This window comes from Hippoglossus stenolepis, chromosome 17, assembly GCF_022539355.2.
Source record: "Hippoglossus stenolepis isolate QCI-W04-F060 chromosome 17, HSTE1.2, whole genome shotgun sequence".
NCBI lineage: Eukaryota > Metazoa > Chordata > Actinopteri > Pleuronectiformes > Pleuronectidae > Hippoglossus > Hippoglossus stenolepis.
Genome location: NC_061499.1, coordinates 18990824 through 19009173, shown reverse-complemented (window position 1 = coordinate 19009173; position 18350 = coordinate 18990824). Strand labels below are relative to the sequence as shown.

At 41.1% G+C, this 18350-nt stretch overlaps 1 protein-coding gene across 9 annotated transcripts in view; it reads left to right on the top strand.

Annotated features, from left to right (window-relative positions):
* Positions 1-557: 557 nt before the first annotated feature.
* Positions 558-18350, top strand: part of phactr4a (phosphatase and actin regulator 4a) — a 28974-nt gene continuing 11181 nt past the window's right edge. The window contains exons 1-7 of one of the 9 annotated variants that reach the window (XM_035182189.2): positions 558-903; positions 1417-1633; positions 7944-7994; positions 13830-14000; positions 14086-14166; positions 14267-15436; positions 17618-17992. In XM_035182189.2, coding sequence (XP_035038080.2) covers positions 7982-7994; positions 13830-14000; positions 14086-14166; positions 14267-15436; positions 17618-17992 — 1810 coding nt within the window. In that variant the 5' untranslated portion in view covers positions 558-903; positions 1417-1633; positions 7944-7981. The other 8 variants (XM_035182188.2, XM_035182193.2, XM_035182191.2 and 5 more) reach the window with 8 other exon arrangements.

The following is an 18350-nucleotide window of genomic DNA, read 5'->3' as shown; positions in this document are numbered from 1 at the left end:
GTTTGCCATATGGCTGTTTGAGATGGTCTGCTTTTGAATCTCAGCGAAAAACACACTCTTTTTGGAAGGCATATTCCTGACATTTCTTGAGGTGCCAGGCTATTCTGGTCTTTTATCTCTATTATGATTTTGATGATGATGATTTTGATGATGATGATGATGATGATGATGATGATGATTATTATTAATCCACCTCCTTCTGTATTTAACCATTTCCTCTCTGTTGTCAATCAATCAATCAATCAGTATAGCCCATATTCACAAATCACAATTTGTCTCATAGGGCTTGTTGTGCATCACTTTGTACTTTGTCCTCTATAATTAAAGTCCTAATTATCATTCTAAGTGTTTCGGTTCCATAAACATATCAGTACTTTACCTACTTATATATTTTTTCTCTCATGGCAACAATCTTTACACAACTTGAGTGAAGAAATGATTTGTCTCCATGTCATTGAAAGCTCGTGTGGTCACGTGGTTCCTCGGGTTCCTTCAGAATTGTTTTCACTGGAGGGGAGGGGGACGGGACGGTGTGACGTCCCAGTCTGTCAGTGCGCATGCGCGGCAGCATTTAATCCTCCCACCGAGTTACGTGTACGACACCTTCTGACAGCGGAATATGAAGAAAGAAGTTTCGATCACAGATTTAAACTCGTCTCCTGGTGTCTGTTGTTGATGTCTGTGCGCTTCATTCCCGCCGCCCGCTTCAGAAAGTCACTTTAATGACCTGGTTCGGGTGCAGAGGTTTTGTTAGTGAAGCTAGTTCCGCCTTGGCTCTCTCCCTGTGATGGACAGCGGCGACAAGTGTCAAAAGTAACCGGGGGTCGACGAGATACGAGGGGGGAAACACGTCTCCTGTGTGGCGGACACATCTCCACACGAGCGAGGCGGCCACTGGAGAAGGTGAGCGGCCTTTGTTTACCACCATACACACGTCGTGTAGAGCGACAGCTAATTTATGTGAGCTAACGAAGCTAATGCCGCAGCAACAGGGGCTGTAGCCACCTGTTGCTGCACTCGGGCTAGCAGCAGACACGGATTAGCATTATGCCTGCGGTTGTTTTGTAATGCGGGTCTATCTTTAGCTCACAGCCCTTCTTTCTGTTAGGGAAACCAGAAAAAGAGGGAAACGCACAAAGACAATACAAAAAGTAGAAAGGACGCTACTCAGGCTGTTTACGGACACCTGAGGCTGACTGTGCACAGTTAGCCTCAGGTGTCCGCTGCCTGTACCTGTATCTGATGTAAGTGTCCACGTATTGTTTGCACTAGGCTGAAGAACGGAGCAAACCATTCTTATGAGTTGTTTGAACTACCTCTTCTCCACAGGACAATGAAAAAAACCACCTGTGTTTTCCACAGGGGGAGGCTTCAGGTGTGAATTACTTGAAGCATTCCACTGCATTCCTTTCACAGGCCCGTCCGCTTGTTCCAACAAGCACCCACAAGCTTTCAGCAGTGACTGGAAGCGACAATACGCCCCATAGGAGAGAAGAGAGAGGACAAAAGGAGCTGCAGCTTAGAGTATTGTACTCGGGCCGTACATGTTGTTGAGTTTGAATACAGAGAACTGTATGTTGTTGCATCTCACAAAGATTATCGAGCAGAGATGTTTAATTTCATCGCACACAAGGTGGGTAGCAGCATGGAGTGAGGTTGACCCTGAGAACCAAATAGAAACCCACCCTGGCATGTAGCTGCAGTCATGTTTACGATGGTGCTTTCTTCGGCAGATAACCGGCTGTTTGTCTGGAGGGAATGCTGTGGTCCTTACACATTTTTAAATTAGATTTGGTGGGAAGTTATGCACATACACTATCTAGATTTACATATAATTACATATTTCTAAACCTGCATTCTGCAGCTTTGTACAGGTCTTTTAAGTCAATTTTGATTTGAAGTGGCAGACTTAATTAAAACGTGCTTCCACGGTTGTTAGAATAGAAGTGGATAGAACACGGAGATGTGTTTGAGCATCTGAATATTGTGGGTCCATATGTGTGCGCCTTATATAATCAAATGTGTGAACCATTAACAGCTAACAGCTACCCATTGACAGTGTCTCTTTTAGGTCCATGCAGCTCGCTCACTAACAAACTCCACTTTGGCTCTTTATTTAGTGATTGCTAAGTCTGCAGAATGAAACTTGGCACAATGGCTGATTGTACTCCTCTCTGCTTTGCAGAGGTCGGCCCCTTTATCCGATGAACTGGGAGTTCTTAATGAGCTAACTGGGAGCTTCCTGTGAACAAACAGGATTGTGTAAAATTTATAAACCACCGTGCAGTGTGAACCAAACGCTGCTGATTTTAAACATTGACTTTCCAGAGGAATCGCAATGGTTAAGAATGCCAGTGAGAGTATGAAGTACCTCTGACATGTTGCAAAGTGTATCATTCATCGAGCTGGCAATCTCAGGAGATGTTTTTACTTTGCCAAGGCAGCATAATCTCTCTGTTGGCTCCCTTTTAGAACTGTGTGAAAATGTACATTATTAAGGTTTATTTAGTTTGGATTGCTACATTAGTAGCAAGGAAATGGTGTTATTTTCTATATTTCATATTTATTTGAAAAAACAATCAATTTGTAGTCTATGGCTGTTAGATGAAAGGAGTTTGTGTATTATTTGAATGACAAGCAGCAAGGCAGGAACTAAATTTACCCAGTTAGCATGACAGCAGATGAAAGTGTTGGTTTGTAATCTTTTCTGTGGCTTTGATTTATGAGAGTGAATTACATCTTGCTTACCATGACTCACTTACTGGTGATATGATTAGTGCAGGCAATCACGTGAAAAAATATGCACTCTCAGAAAAGCTTGGTTGGTTATAAGCGGAAGGAATGGTGGTGAAATGATTGTTAACGAAACAGATTTTTTTCAGATGATGCTGAGATAGTGAAACCACAGACAACAGTTCATTTCAAGAAGAAACTGATACATAAAATGTCAATAGCACACCATGTGCTCTGATTGCGATTGTATTAGTTGTTGCATGATCATATAATGCATACATTTATAAACATACTCTTGTTCATTTACAACCTGATTTAGTCACCTCAGTTTATTGTTCTGCCATAAACATGTATATTAGACTTATGACAATGTACTGACATTTTTGCTGAATTTAACCGGTACGAGGTGTCAGTAATAACGTGTCCTAAATAGTGTACACATTACTCAGGGATTTGCAACCTTATTGTGTAAACAGGACTGAAGCCTCACCTCCATTAGGAATACAATAAAGGTGGACACTTGCACTTGCGTGTAAGTGCTGAAATACCACTGTTGGATCCTGTTTCTAAACCTGAAAATCCGCCTGCCATTTTTCCGACTGTTCTCTGAGTTGTTCTCTTTATAATGCTGACATAGTCAATGTGGGCCTGATACACAAAGAACTGCATAGAAGTCACAACTTGAAGCCGGGCACACGTTAACTAAGAGCAGGACGTTTCCTCTTGAGCTTTTGGATGCTCAGTGAGATAGGGACAGGGCTGGGTGTGAACCTGTGTGTGTGTTTGTACATGTTCATGTGGTGTCCTGAAGGCTTCAGCATTACAATATGGGGGATGGCCCAGCTGCTGTCGTTTCCTCTGTTATATGCTCACAAAGCGGTGCACATTAACTCACCTCTGTTTGCTTTGCTGCCAGCCTGCACCAGCTAACTGCTACACACCGGGAGGATATTTGAGAACAGAATTGGGTTGCAGTGGTGCTGAACTTTATCTACTGAATTATTTGTTAGTTCAAGTGTGTATCAACTTCTCCCTCTTTATGGGCATGTTGGAAAAGATGAATAAAAAGTTGATAATTTTTCTTTTCTTTTTTTTAATGGCAAAAAAAATCTATCAAATCAAATTGGGCTGCCATATTTAGTCAGGTGAGATTTTATAGATATTTTGTGTATTTGGGGGGGGCACAATATATTATTTCAGCATCATGATCACGGTCAGGGGTTTACGTACCTTTTTTAAATACAAAATAGTGTTGCACCTTTTTATGGTGGTTATTGTCCAATTTTTTAAAAGTTTGAGTCAAATTGAACTCCATTGTTTACTGAGCATTACCTGTATATGACAGTTCAGAAAACAATCTCACCTTGCCCCCGCCCCTTCTCACTGTTGCCTGGCATCCGACCCCTGCTTTCCCCTCCCCTCTCCTTAGCTTACAGCGCATGATGGTTGCACACTCTCAAGACACAGTGTCTCTTGCTAACTGACTGAGCTGCTGTGGGTCCTTCCATGCTGTAGAAACGGTTCCATGTGACGCAGCAGCTCATCAAAACGGGACACATGCATACGGTGGACTTTTCCCTTTTAACAGCCATACACAGATAAGATGTTTCTCCGATGTGAGACGCTATAACCTTTAGCGCAAGTCATAGGCGAGTTTAGCCTCTTATTAGTGGTGATTGAGCACCCCCCCTAAAATTATTCTCTGCACCCCTAACAATATAATAATGTCGCCAGATATTAAAAAATATATATTTTGGCCTGCATTTCAGACGTTTGGGTTTCATGTCACTCCATCTTTGGGTTTTAAATACACTGCTCAAAAAAATTAAGGAACACTTAAATCACAAATTAGATCTTGATGAACAAATTATTCAAGTTGAAAGTCTTTACTGATGTACATTTTATCATTTGTTGAGAACAAAATTATGCAACAATGGTCAATCTAAACCAAAATCATCAACCCATTGAGGGCTGGATTCAAGACCACACCGAAAATCAAAGTAAAGAATTTAAATCACAGGCTGATCCAACTTGCATTCATTTCATCACGGCAACTCATAATGTGACTCAGTAGTGTGTATGGCCTCCATGTGCCTGTATTTACTCCGGACAACGTCTGGGCATTGAAACAGCAGAGATCGCAGTGAGATGAGCAACTAAAGGTCTTTGGTTTTTCTTTTAGATATGCCCTGTTACTATTGATGATAGGTGTTTTTATCTGTTAGAAATAGATCGTTATTTTACAAAGGTAAATAGTTGACAGTCATCCTATTTACCTTTTAGTATTTCCAGATGAATCCATTACTAAAATGGTAATGGGCCAATGAGAGTGTTCATGGTCTTTTGATTTATTTTTAATTTTTTTACTATTTCCCTTCTGAGGTCATTGCCCACACTAATTGAACAGAGCCTTTTCATTCTGCCAGGGGTTAAGTTTCCTGAATTAGCTCACTGTAAAGATTTAACAGCATTTGATCAATCATTAAGCTCTAAATCTTGCAGGTGCTCCTCTGAATCATCTGCACTGTACATTGTACACTGATTGTTGAGGACATTGATAACCTGAGGAAGATATGGAGCAGTAGCATACAGACTAGAGGAATGCTCATTGGCATTTTCAGTGAATCGTTTGAGGTGGTGTACAGTCTATACATGTGATCCTGCCTGCAGCTGTTGAGCATGTGTTGTGTTTACATTATACACAGACACTGTGTTTACATTATACACAGACACGCATTGGTGTTCATGGAGTAAAATATAGCGGATTTCCTGAATACCATCTTTGAGGCTTCAAAGCATCAAGGAAGACTTAATCACAAATGTTAGAAGCTTTAAGGGAGGGGGTGGTTGGAACAACGTTATACTTTCTTAGCATGCAGGTTGGTCCCATATGAATAACCAGAGACCGAAAAAGAGATTTTTTTCAGTTGTAAGACAGCTCAGCTCCTACTTCCAATAATGACAATAATATAATTTATGCAATAATAAAATCCAACTAAATTTGTCATCGTGAAAGGCCTAGTGGTAATGTATAATAATACTGATAAAAAAGGAACCATTCGAATACTAATTAACATGGCAACGACCAATGTTTTTGGTTTGATTCAAATTTGATTCTCCTAAGTATCACACATCTTTTTTTCAAAATATTTTTTTGTTGCCACCCTCGTTCCTAATTGTTTTTTTTTTATTGCACTGATCCAGTGTACTAACAGTTTGTGTGGAATGTAATTTTGAAGCATGTTCAGTGTGAATTTCAACTGTAGATAAGCGTATCATCGCAGCCCTATGATAAAAAGGTCAAGTACTTTCTTCCCATGTTACAGTCTCTCTTTTATTCTGCAGTTTGTATTGTGCAGGGTAGTTAGTCACATGGGTTGGGTTCTGCCAGTTTGGGACTCTTGACATTCCAAAGTGCAGACTGATACTGCTGTTTGCAACCTCCCCTTTCTGATACTGCACCTACGGTTGTGAACCAATTACAGGCAGGGCCATCATTTGAATAGTTGCTTGCTGTGAAGTTCAGTGGGAGAGAGAATGATCACTGATTGTCTGTATGATTATTAATTTGAGCTGCTTATCTGTCCTTATCATCCTGAAGTTGACTCTCTGCTGCTCACCCCCTTCCACCCACTGATCTGTCTTAAAGCTACAGCACAATCACAAATTGTGAATTCCTGACTAAGTAATGATGGCTTTATTGACATTAGATTATAGAAAGTAATATTTAAAGTTGCAATAGAATGCAATACAATGCATTTTACAGGAAAAAGTCAACTGAAATAAATCTAGATGGATGTAAATGCATTGTGTATTTCAGTCTGGACTGAATAACAGACCTCATAGAATTTAGTGGAAGTGGTTTCTCCATTGTTGGTACTTTGTGGAGCTTTGTACTGGAGGAATGTTGAATGAAGGTGACCCAGAGCGGCAGAGAAAAGGCGGACTTGAATTAACAAATTCAACTAGTATAGAACTGTTTCACAAAGCTGACTTAGCCCTAATGGGGGCATTCTTTTCATGGACCTCCTGTTTAATTGCACATAATAAAAACTGCCATCCACCGTGGTGTTTGGACTTCAATAAATGTCTGATTTTAGTTATTCAGAATTAAAATGTATTTTAGCAGTTTTCTTCTCACACAGAACATGACGAGTATGGCTCATTTTGTGTCAAATCATCCCACTTTTGGGCTTCACCATCACATATCTAAATTAAATTTGGCATACTGATTTGGTCATATGAGAAAACTTGGAGCTGCAAGTTTATGCATTTCGGATCCTAAATAAGTGTGATGTTAGCTAAAGAAGTTTGAACTTTTTGGGGGATTCTACTAGACATATCTGCTGTTCTAGAAAGTGCTTTAAAACAACCCCCAAACCATCATCTCTGTTTATTAGGTATATTATAGAATTAGCAGTGCATTACCGACAGACATGTCTACTATTTTGTTTATTATTACTTTAATGTATGTATATTTTTCTTTGTAAAACTACAGTATTTTGTCTTTAACTTGCTCAGGTAACACTCAGTTACCATTTTTGTGTCACCTGTGAGCTTTACACATCACCTCATGGAAGAGATTAATAAAACAAAATTGCACACAGCATGCATCAGCCCCTCTTGTAAATTAAGAGTGTATTTTCAAAGCAAGATCAATGTGCATTTGGGGAAATAATGTATTCCCTGTATTCCCCAGCTCACTGCCGTTGTGTGATGACATCTTAAGAATTAGACATGTTGCTCTGGCAGGATTCAGAATTGATCTTTAGTTGGCTTGTGAGCTAATGAACACACTATTTTCTCTTCACTAACACATCAGAGCTTTTGTTAGGCTTCAAGTCCCCATTAGCTGCAGAGAACATCCAATCTGTTGAGTGCCCTGAGAGCCATTCATTGACTTACTGAGTAATAATGGACAACCAGAGTCTTAAGTAATTGGAAAACATTTTGTTAGAGTAACTTAAATATCTGCTGCGTTAGGATTGTGCTTCCTTTTACTTCCTTTCACTGAATTCTTTTGAATTCACTGCAAATTACGCTATATTTCTTCAGTGACAACAAGTGAGATTATTTAATTATTATAAAAAATAAATATTTGTTTATCCCGGAGTCTCTTTTAACAAACATCTTATAATGAAGTAATGTGTTGTGTTCTGCTGTATTATTGAATATCTACCAAATTATACATGTTTCCTTTTGTTTATCAGTTTCAGGAGCTGCTGACTGCTGCGTTTTGGACACCGTGATGGAAAATCCTGGTAATAAAAATGTTTTTTTAATACTGCAGTTTAAAATTTGTTGGCAAACAAAGACTCCTACAAAACAAAAGTTCTTTTTTGCAGAAAACCCAGTCTAACAGATTTTAAATATTGTACTTAGGAGTACAGTAACTGTAGTGAGACTAATGCTATATATAACTGTAGTATCATGATGACAGAAAGTGGTGAGTCAGAAACACAGTGCTGTGCTATTACGAAGCTGTCCATCAAGGGGTTGGCCCTGTGTGACGCTTTGTGCTGCTGACGCTGCAGCCATCTGATTGGCCCTCACCCAGAGGACACACCTGTAGGTAAGCAGAGCTGCCGGTTTTTCTCAGTGCCACGCATGGCCTTGTGCAGGTTTCACCACTGACCTCGATCATTTGACGACCTCAGTGTATCACGTATACACTCGCATTGCTCAGAGGACCTTTGTTCCTGAACTGAGGTGTTGTTGTGTATTTGTGGAATCTGTGGGAAACGCTTGGGATGGCTGTGCAGTCTGAATATGTCTGTGAGTAAACCTGCTTTCTTTTTGTTGTTGGATGTTAAAATTTGAAGGTTATCATTTAAGTTTCAGATGTTTTAATTTACTTTGGAATGTGTTCTAAACTGTAGTTCACTTGTCCTTTGTTGACATGCGATACAGCAGTGAAAGCAAATGATTATTATTATTTTATAGTTATTATTTATACATTATTTTGTTCAATGCCAAGGCAGAACGGTGCAAAGCTCCACGAGTACCCTACTGACAATTAGGCCAAGCCAGGAACAGATTAAGTAAGCTTGATCAACTCATCCCTGCCCGGCCAAGCAGTAAAAATAAACTGGACTTCCTCCTCAGCAATTTTCTACAAGTGATGTTTCTCTCATGAAGCCTCACATGTTCACGTATTTTGATCAGAAAGGATAAAGTCAACCAGCGTGTTGGCTCACATGATGTGAGTTGTATGTTTTGGGGATTGTCATGATGACATAATGTAACAGCACTTTTCTGAGTCATCAAGTTGTTGTTCTGGTTTCTGTGAGGCCTCGTGTTCTCAGGTTTGTTTCAAAGCCTGAAATATGTGTTTGTCTCCATCTGCTGCTTCTCTTTAGAAACAATGAAAAGAGGCTTCAATGCCGCAATGAGTCATGAGTTGGAAGTTGTCAACCCTATTTATTAAACAGTGATTTTCAAGGATCGTTTTCCTGATTATTGACCTTGTACCAAAAAGCCAATGTGTGGTCTTGCATTCCACACATTCCTGTGTCAGTTGCTCTTCTGTGCTGTAGCTTTAATTGGACTGTAGAGGGAGCAACATATACGTGATGTGAGCTCCTTTTGATGTATTATATGTCAGGAAACACAGGGATAGTCAGGTCCCTCTTTTGTTACCACACACTCTTCTTGTTTTGACCTTTTTTTAAAACATAAGTTTAAGGCCAATTCTATTAAACCCTGATAGCAATATCATGCTGTTGTTAATAAATAATAATAACTAGAGAGTAGAGAGTAATATCTAATTTAACTTTTTGGGGGACTCTGGACTCGATAAAGTCTTATCAGTGTCCACGTGCATTTCATAGTTTAAAGGGACATTCCTAAGAGAGTCACTGGACTCCCCCACTGTGTCACTTCCTCTGCTCTGGCACTGAGCTCCACCTTGGCCCTGACTCACCTTCCACTTCTCAAGTTACCTCACCCTGCAGAGCCCGCCCCTTGTCCTTTAGGGAGCACTGTTGTGTCAGTCTGGGAAATATTGCTAGTGGGGGACCCCACTGCATCCCAAATCCCTCAGGGCTTGATGGCTGGACCTGCCGAAGCTCAAAGCTCGCCTACTGCGAACTTTGCCCCTGAAAAATCTACTCTCAGGAATGAAAGGCATCCGAGACTGCCGGATTACCTTTTTCGCGTACCTTATTTATGAAGTCAGAGCTCCAAGAAGGGAGGGACCAAGAACTGAGTAAGTGAGTGTGCTTGTGTTTTAAAGCAAAAGAAGGAGGGAGGACGGGAGGGAGAGACCAAATAACATAATCGGCAGGGAGGGGGAGGCAAGAGAGGCTAAGACGACACAAGTGAGCAGTCAAGACAGTCTTGAGTTAGAGGAGCTCCATGTTTAGTTGGAGAAGAGCGAGGTGGCTTTGAGTTTTCCTCTCCTGCCGCTGGCCTCCGGAGAGGCAGGGCTCGGCAGGCCAGTTGGGACAGAAGCTGTAGCATGGGACAGAGTGCTAGCAGTGAGACATTGGCACAGCAACCAGCCCAGAACAACACGGGTGAGTCCGAGGGCAAGGCTCAGCACTACACGGTACCCAGAAACATAACTTTGACCGATTTTAGATGTGGACGCAATCTGGCAAGCATGTTTGCATTTATTTAGAATGGAAAGCCAACATCAGGATAGTGTGTATATATATTTATGAACAGGTGTTTCGTAAACCAGAGAGAAACTGGATGGCGGCATGCATAGACAAGTGTAGAAGAATGTGTGTAGATGGAATGTGGTGATTGTGAAATCTACAAACCACACAAACTCCTCTCTGTCTGCATGCTGGGCCCCATCTCCCTGTAAAAAAAGAAAAACAGATTTGAGGGTACAAGACACCAACTAACACCAGATCTCCGCCTGTGGATCTACATTTTTAACTTCAGTCACTTCTCAAGTCATATATTAGTTCCATAGGTACACAGTGAGTCATGAACCCCCTTACTGTCTGGTTAAGCAACCGTAGTAATAACAGTTCAAACACATCAGAACCTGTTTTTGCTGTCAAAAGCAGGATCTTGTCCCAAGTTGCATTTGCAAGTTTAATAACACAGCTCGCAGCTCTTGGAATCCAGCATCTGTGTAATGCAGGCCACCCGTTTGTCTGGCAGCTCTTTCCTGCTTAATATCAGACTGTAATTTGGTCCCAGCCTTCATTATGTTAATTAGAACCAATGACTTAATTTGCTATTTGTTGGATCAATATTTGCTTTATTTTTTTTTCAACTGTCGGGTTTCCCTACAAACACTTTCCTACATGAGGCGATTGACATGAGGACATCCTCTTTGTTACATATTTGCGCTCTGTGCAAGATGTATTTTTAACCCCTGGTGTGAGGTTCTTTGTAGCTGCTGGCAACATATCATGTGACTGGCATGAGTCATACTGTATGGACAGCTTGACCAGAGGAGTGCAGGGTTATTGCATTAGTGTCAGCTGGGTAGTGCAGCTTTCATGCTTTTATTAGGCCCTTGAGTTTGAATGGCTAAACATTTACAGGAATCCACATTGTTTAGTCAGTCTATAAATGCAGATCTGTAGTCTTTGTGTTAGTGTTAAGTCTTTTTCCTCTCAACTGTCTTTAACTCTACAGTTGTTCTGTGAAAAGCCGCCATCTCGGTTTTTTGTGTGCCACTGTAACACAATGTCACTCACCACATCACACTTTGATTCTGTTGCAGCTAAACCGTAATCAGTATTATCCCAGTTCACTGCCACTCCACCCCGCCCAGTTTTACACCCGCTGGTGTCCGGGTTATGTGTCAGGAATAGCTGCGAGGGCCAGTGTACTGCACAGAGTTCATTTCACAGACCCCTTCAACAGCCTGGTTCTCTTCACACAGTGTGTCGACAAAGTAATGTAAACATTGTATGGAAAGAATGTGATGCAGTGGTCGTCAACACAGGGTAGATGCCAACTAAACTCTACTTTAACATGCATGTTTTGGTAAATAATCAGTGCATAGTAACATTTGTTTTCATGATAAATTTATATGCCAATAACTTTTATTTTATACCTTAGAAAACAGTGACATTTTTAGTTAAAAAAATTCAGTTGGAATTTTCACATTTGTTTATGAGAATAGAAAAATGATGTGTGACACAACACATTATCTTTGTAATAGTTTGTCATTCATCCACTATTTCCCTTATGTGTTGTGCTGTTTAGTGATGACCAGATGAATTGAACATAGTGTTCATAGTGACCATGATATTTATGTTGTTAATATTAATGTTGCTGTTAATCAAACATTTGTCATTCTCTGCACATAAAGAAGAGTTAAAACCACAACCACCATTCAGACTCAAAACAAATATTATTGTGATATATATCATTATATTAGTGCAGTGGGAGAGGCTTACTGCCATCAACAAAGTATATCCAATCTGACCTATGGAAAAATACTTGTGCACTCACAGAATGTGGTCTTATTGTGGTTTATCCACTGTCCACACAAAACATATATTTATCTCAACTGTATGGAAATTGGATGGAAGCCACAAAAAATTGACAGGGACAGAACCAATGTCTGCAGATCTACGTTGTCAGCTCCTATAATCCTGATTGATCAAATTCTAGTGGGGGATTAATAGATGAATAGGTCATGCATTAATCATTAATACCACCATTCAGTACAGAAAAAAGTAGTTTTTTTTTACCAGAGGAGCCTGGTGTCCTGAGCTTTTAAATTACTCTTAAATATCGGCTACATTTATCTGCGACCTTGAGAAACTCATCCACAGGATATCTGCTTCATGTGGATTAGAAAAGGGTAACGATCCCTTTTAAATTCCTCGGTGTAATATGTGTGTGTGACAAACCCGCAGAACCTAATACCTACCCCACGTTTAATTTAGACCTGCCATCAAGTTAATTAGAGCTAATACAACAAACCACCAGCACGTTTGTTATTTTAACAAATGACAGAGATGTTCAGTATTACATAAAAATGAAAAGCTGCAGTGCTTATGGTTTTTGCTAAACCTGAATGCTACCTTTATGCTCTACACTCACTAGTATGTTGCACAATGTTGTGTAACTGCTGCCAAACGACTCACTGCCTAAGAATTATAATGGTGTTTTCACACCCAGTTATTGCTCCCATTGCATTTTCAATAGTATAAGAATAACTTTGGAATTTTGACTCATGGCTTCTGTTGTCTTTTTTTTTTTACAACTCTGGATGCATAACTCTGTTTATAAGAAAGAATACTAAAATCGTAGAATGTTTCATTTCCAATATGAAAAAAAGTAGATGTTACGTGATCCTATTTGTATCACCACCATGTCAAAAATCACATTAATTCACACCACGTTGTGAATAATACCAGAAGAGACTGACCATATTTCACAGTCTGTGTCATGTGACAGCTGACACAGCGAAGCGGACACTCAGAATGGAATTTGGACCAACGTTTTGAGGTTCGGTCCTTTAGTGTGACAGTTTAATAAAGCAGCAGCACTGCCCTGTGTATGGACTGACTGTTGCTGACAGAAAATATGGATTAGTTTGTTTTTGGGCATTGACACTAGTCATGCACTGAAACAGGAGAAGTCTACTGTTGGATGTAGTCGCAGGTAGTTGTCATCTGAATGTGGACATTTTGTAAGACTGCAAATTCTTTCCATTGTACCCAGTTTTAACAGAGGCAGAGATAACCCTGTAGAATATGAGGGTTTGTCAATACAAGGTATCAGAAACATTCACACAAACACAATGAACTGCACTGTGCTGTAGAAAATTGTGTCTGAATGTATGAGCAGTGGAATAAATGCTGACGTGCATCATTTTTAAAATGTTCTTCTGTCACAGGTTTTTTAACTTATCTGATTGTACTGAAAGAGTGCCTGGTTATTGCTTTGGGCTTCAGGGTACTCCCAGATCAAATGAACTAGACAAAACCAAAGTCATTTTAGTTTTCTTTCAAGTAATATTTTGCAGTGATAGAAATGCAGCATGAAGCTCATTGTAGTTATTCCTGTATAAATAAATCAGTGTGAAGGTTTTTGATTATCTGCAGTATTGGTGTCAATAAAAAAACATGTTCACCTGTGATCTTGTTTGTCACCATGCCATATTCATGCAGACGATGAGGTAGACCTGCAACACAGCACAACAGGGGGTGAAGAAGAGAACTCTGGTGGGGGAACACCTCCAACCAAACGCAAAGGAAAGTTCTCCAAGATGGGAAGAATCTTCAAGCCCTGGAAATGGAGGAAGAAGAAGCCAAGTGAGAAGTTCACTGAAACATCTATAGGTATGAGAGAGTGGACTATTTTCACCTGTTGTGTTCATTACACTATACACTATACATATTTATTTTTTCTCCTTTTTTTTAACAGCTTTGGAAAGAAAGATTTCTGTTAGAAAAAGTCGCCAAGAGCTGATTTCAAGAGGGCTTCTAAAGGACATCCCAGAAAATGGTATGCAGGGTGTAATAGTTTTTTTTTCTTCAACATTCTCCGAGTGAAGTGGCTCCTTCTTTAATGACAGTTATTTCACTGTTTGTGTCTTTATATACAGTGAGCAACAATGTAAATCACTCCAAAGCACCGCCAGTGAAAAATGGGCACCCTGTGTCAAAGGACGTGGACAGGGTGTCAGAAGCTGGTGCTCGAGTGCCTCGAGGGGAGTCTGACCCGAAAGGGAATCCCCTCAAGATGCTCCAGGGAGATGATCGTCGAAGCAGAGCCCCGTCTGATGCCTCCCGAAGTAACAGGGCACCTCTGGATGTGGACACCCACGCACGGATGACTGTGGACGCAGACCGACGAAGCCGTCTGCCATCTGATGTTGACAAGAGAGGAGGATCTTTATCCAGAGGAGCTCCTCAAGATGATAGATACCGCAGAGAAGAGAGGAGAGATGGAAAAGATGATAGAGAAGAAAGGGGAAGAAAGGACAGGGAAGACGTGGAGAGAAAGGACAGAGATAAGCAAGAATGGCGGGATGACCGTGAGAGGAGAGACGAAAAGAGAGATCGCGATGAGAGGGAAAAGAGAGATCGCGATGAGAGGGAAAGGAGGGATCGAGATGAGAAGGAAAGGAGGGATCGAGATGAGAGGGAAAGGAAGGATCGGGATGAAAGGGAAAGGAAGGATCGGGATGAAAGGGAAAGGAAGGATCGGGATGAAAAGGAACGGAGGGACCGGGATGAAAAGGAACGGAGGGACCAGGATGAGAAGGAACGGAGGGATAGGGATGAGTGGGAAAGGAAGGACCGTGAGGAGAGGGAAAGGAGAGATCGGGACGAGAGGGAACGGACGGACCGTGATGAGAAAGAAAAGAGGGATCACAGAGACAAGAGAGAAGATAGGGATCGGCGGCCTGAGAGGGAAAAGAGAGAGAACCGAGGCGAAAGAAAAGATGATAGAGAAGACAAGGGTAGGAAAGATGTGCGGGGAGAAAGAGACGACAGAGACAGAAAAGATGACAGAGACCGGCGGGAAGACAAAGACCGGGCCAAAAGAAATGAAAGAGAGCGACGAGATGATCGGGAAAAGAGGGAGGAGAGGAGAGACAAAGTGGATGACCTGCGATCTTTAGTTAGACCGGTCTCTGAGATGAACCTGCGGCCTTCTCTACAGAAGAGCTCGTCAGAGGACAAGAAGAAGCCTCGTCCTGCCTCAGAGTCTGACCGGAGGACCACCCTGCCCAGATACAGCCCATCCACAGAGTTCAGAGAGCGCTCAGGTAATGTCTCCTATTTAACTTCATTCAGCACTGCAGTTATTATTCAGAAAGTTCTAGTGAGAAAGTTGATGATTTGTCTGAGCCCGAGCCTTATCAAAGGAAACCATAAAAAACCCAGCAGCCATCACGTTGTCTTGGCACGCTGTGTGACGCAATTGATTCTGATGTTTCACAACAGGATGAAAAGGGGATAAGGCACACAAATGAGGCAGAATCTTTTGTCCAGCTCTTATCATGCAGAGAGAACTTGGTAGAAAACAATTCATTTCCTCGGGCACTTGTGTTTATCGGTTTTACCAGTTTGCCCTGGACATTTCTGATATTGTTACTTCTGAAACTCAAATTTAAAACAGCTTAAAGCTCTTTCATCAAAGATCTGATGTTCTTTTTTTTTTTCAATATTGATTTAACCCTATGGGTCTAATAAGATGAAATAACATAGAAACTATGTGGATTATGTTGACGGTTGAGATTTTTGAAAACAAACCGAATAAATAAAGGCTCATTGAGTTTCTTTTCTCTGATTGTAAACACATTTCCGATGAAAGAAAAACATTTTTTTTTTAGAAAAAACATTCTTCTCCTCTGTGTGATAATGCAAACTGGATTAATTCAGCACTTTTCCCTACAATGCATTTGTACTTTTACATTGACTGAGTAATCCTCACATAGTCTCCATGTTTCAAACACAATGATGTTGTATTTGTGGTGGTAGGTGGCCTCTCTTATATTATGTAATGCAGTATACAAGGTGCTCGTCTGAAAAGGTTTTTGCCTGTCAAGTAGTTTATGTCAAGCTGCTGAAGAGTATATAGCTCTATCTCTGTTTGCTCTGTCTCTCCTGCTACCTTTGCCACAGCAGCAACTGCGATGCTGTCCTCCTCTTCCTCTCACATCTCTCTCTTCGTGTCCCTCTGTTGCTGCTTCTGCTGCCACAGAATCACTGGTCAAAGCCTGGAAATAATCAAAACTAACCAATAGGATTACTAGTGACTCTGGTCAGACTGTTTCTGCTTTCTTTCTTGTGCTTTAAGTTTCGGGGCTTTCTGTTTTGCTTGTATCTGTGGTCGGTGGACTTGGCGCTGACGAGTCTTCTCTGCAGGGAAAAGCCAACAGCAATCCTTATTCTTATGCATGATCATGTTTTGATTCCGTGTGCATATAGAGATGAGGGGCTGTTCACAGACAATCCATAATCAATAGGAGAGTAGATGCCGAGCAAATCAATATAAAAGACTACTCGCCATAAATCAAAATATGGGAAACGATGTAAAAGTGAATGAATGGAAGCTCAGTTGATAATGGTTTTAATAAATAAACAAGGTAACTTTACAACATAAAATACATAAATATAAAGCTGTGCTCTCAGTGCTAACAAGCTGAACTACATGCTAAGTTTGTCTCACTGTGGCAGTGACTCAGATGTTAAAAGCGATGACTAAGTGTGTTAATGTTGAGATGATAAGCAGTGATATAACCAAGTCAATCGAATTTACTACACAAGATACATAGAGTACAGCTGATTTTTGTCAGAAGCTCATTCTAGGGCCACTTTATAAAATCTACAATACTTGTTCATATGATCATCCAAAAACATGCTGCTGTCGCCTTGATGCTGAGATATGATGTAGTTGATTAAATACTGCATTCATTATTCACTAGTGTCGGTGAATGTTAGGTTGCTAACACACAGACGTTCTGTCACTTGGGTTCAGCAAAAGCTTTTTCTGAGTGAACAGTCAGTGAGTGAGTGTTTTTGCTATGTTGAAATGCCAACAGCAGGTGTGTAAACCAAAGTCTCCTGATGGTGCTGTCGAGGCATATAGAGTAAATGATTAAACTGTTAGTCTGACAGGGGTTATCCAGCTGGAACAGTAAATATCAGGCTTTCAAACATGGATTTAGGTGAGCATGAAAAGAGGGAAGAAGAAATCATTAGGACTCCTCTGTGCTTCTTTGATCCGTCTCCATATCTGATTCTTGTTACCTCTCTAAACCTCTCTACCGTAAAGTCTCTGAAAGACCTTTATGTTTCATTTCAAGGTTTTCCAGCCTGTTGTCAGTGTTTTACTGTATGTGAAGACCCTTTTTATACTTGTTATACGAGGAACTTTAGAACCCTTGTTGTAACCTCCTGTTAATGTCTGTCTGTGTTTGTGTATTTGTGTTTGTGTTCTGTAGAGTCTGCTGTTGTCCGCTCCACCCCTGCCCCTCATTCTGCACAAGACTCACAGCAGGAACCTGCCCCTGCCCGGCAAGCTCTGCTTCCCCCAAAATCCCTCACCGCTCCCTCCACTGAGTCCGGTAGGAGTTCGACCCCTTCCTCCTCTTCATCCTCCTCCTCCTCCACTTCGTCAACCTCCTCCTCTGCTCCCATAGCTGTGGCTAAACCGCCAAGGACTGTCTCCCTAATAGTCGATGACCCATCTCGACCCTCCCTCGCTGCTCCCTCCTCAGCTGACTCTCACATGCCGCCCCCTGTCCCTCCCCATGCCAAGCAGCCTCCCGTCCCGCCACCCAAACCCACCAACCGAAACAGCAACCCTGCACTGCTCGGTGAGTTTGTTAGCATCTGCTTCTGCAGTTTTATTGCACACATAAAATTTGCCGGTTTAGACTTTGTGTACTTTTCTTTGTGCTATTAGTCAAAGAAGCTCTGCAGGAATTTAATAAGGGAGGAGACAGTACTCAACGTTGCTGTTGCAGTGTTTCTCAGAACTGTAAAAGTGTATTGGATACTCTGACTGACACTTGAGAGCACAACTGTGTATTAGTTCAAACGCACTATAAATGCTTATTATGAACATAGTGGAGAAGTAACATAACTAAGTAAAACAGGTTCCACCCCACAAGTTAGTATATACCATAGAGTAAAGATATAACTTAAAATGTATCCAAGCATCCCAGAACACAT